The sequence below is a fragment of the Haliaeetus leucocephalus genome, unplaced genomic scaffold (genome assembly GCF_000737465.1).
Source record: "Haliaeetus leucocephalus isolate CR32 unplaced genomic scaffold, Haliaeetus_leucocephalus-4.0 Scaffold435, whole genome shotgun sequence".
Lineage (NCBI taxonomy): Eukaryota > Metazoa > Chordata > Aves > Accipitriformes > Accipitridae > Haliaeetus > Haliaeetus leucocephalus.
In genome coordinates this window covers 18654-20124 of record NW_010972871.1, presented here as the reverse complement: position 1 = coordinate 20124, position 1471 = coordinate 18654, and the positions used below count along the sequence as shown (strand labels likewise).

General features: G+C 70.5%; 1 protein-coding gene across 1 annotated transcript in view; it reads left to right on the top strand.

Moving 5' to 3' along the window:
• The window catches only part of SKIV2L (superkiller viralicidic activity 2-like (S. cerevisiae)), a gene marked incomplete at its 5' end in the record, with an annotated part of 17999 nt that overhangs the window by 12776 nt on the left and 3752 nt on the right, over positions 1-1471 (top strand). Inside the window, 5 exons of the mRNA XM_010574426.1 lie at positions 12-33; positions 81-231; positions 512-638; positions 1065-1275; positions 1355-1465. Of these exons, the coding sequence (XP_010572728.1) occupies positions 12-33; positions 81-231; positions 512-638; positions 1065-1275; positions 1355-1465 (622 nt within the window). The remainder of the gene's footprint in view (positions 1-11; positions 34-80; positions 232-511; positions 639-1064; positions 1276-1354; positions 1466-1471) is intronic.

The window sequence follows — 1471 nt, the reverse complement described above, 5'->3', positions numbered from 1 at the left end:
CTTCTCCCCAGTGCAAGGACCCCCCCCATGGGGGTCCCCTCATGCCCTGGGACCCCCCCTCACCCTTTGTCCCCCCCCAGGTGTCCTCAGAGGGGTCCAGCCGCACCTTCACCACGCTGGTGCTGTGCGAGAAGCCCCCTGAGGAGGGGGGGCCGGCGGTGGACCCCCCCAAAGTCCCCGATGTCCCCTACCCCGAGGACCTGCTGCTCACCAGGCTCTTCGTGCCCGAGGGTCTGCACCGCCTGGGGCTGGGGGGGTGTCCCCGGATGGCTGGGTCCCTCCTGGGGGGGCTGGGGGTCCCCCCTGGGGGAAGTGGTGGGGGGACCTGGATGTCTGGGTCCCCACAGGAGGAGTTGGGGGTCCCCCAGCCGCCTGGGTCCCTCTCGGAAATGGAGCACCCCATGTACTTTGGGGTTGGGGGGGCCTGGTCACCTGGGTCTCCCCAGGGTTTTGGGGGGGGGGGTCCCCGGATGCCTGGGTCCCCCTGCCGGACACCTGGGTCCCCCCCCAGGTGCCTGCGGCCATGTGCTGGAGAAGCTGCAGCCCGGGGACATCGGGGGGGTCACGGCCAAGACCCTGCGGGTGAACCCCGAGAGGCTCCTGCAGGAGCTGCGCCCCCGCCAGGGCCCCCGCCCCAGGTGGGGGGGGATGGGGATGGGTTGGGGGGTGGCTTGGGGTCCCCAAGAGGGTTTTGGGGTTCCCAGGGGTGTGTGGGATATCTGAGAGTGCTCTTGGTGGGGGGTCTTCCTGATTTTGGGGTCCCTGGGGGGGTCTTCCAGGGGTTTCCATGAGTGTGGGGGGTCCTTGGGGGCATTCTTCCCGGTTTTGGGGTACCTTGGGGATCTCTTCACAGTTTTGGGGTCCGGGGGGGGTCTCTATGGGTCTTTGGCTCCCTGAGGGAGGGGGTTCCCCCCACTTTGGTCTCCCTGGGAGGGGTTCTGTGAATGTTGGGGTCCCTGGGTGGGGGGTTCTGTAGATGCTGGGATCCCGGGGGGGGGTTCTCCCCCATTTTGCGGTTTCCCCCATTGTGGTGTTTCCCTGCCTGACCCCCATCGCCCCCCCAGATTGGAGCCCCCCGGGATGGAGGTGGGGGTGGCGGTGCAGGAGCTAGCCCGGCTGGCGGGGGGGGCCCCGGGGGGGCTCCCCCTGCTCGACCCGGTGGGGACCCTGCAGCTGCGGGACCCCGAGGCCGTGGAGGCGGCCACCCGTGCCCGGACCCTGGCCGCCTCGCTGGGCTCCTTCCAGTGCGTCCACAGCCCCCGCTTCCCCCAGCAGGTACTGGGCAGGGTCCGAGGGAGGTGTGGGGGGGGGGGGGGCCGGGGGCCCCCCCCCCCCCCCCTCTCCCTCCCCCCAGTATCCCCAGTTTGCCGCCCGCCAGGAGCTGCTGGAGCAGCTGGAGCATCTCCAGTTCCTGCTGTCGGACCAGTCGCTGCTGCTGCTGCCCGAGTACCACCAGCGTGTGGCTGTGAGT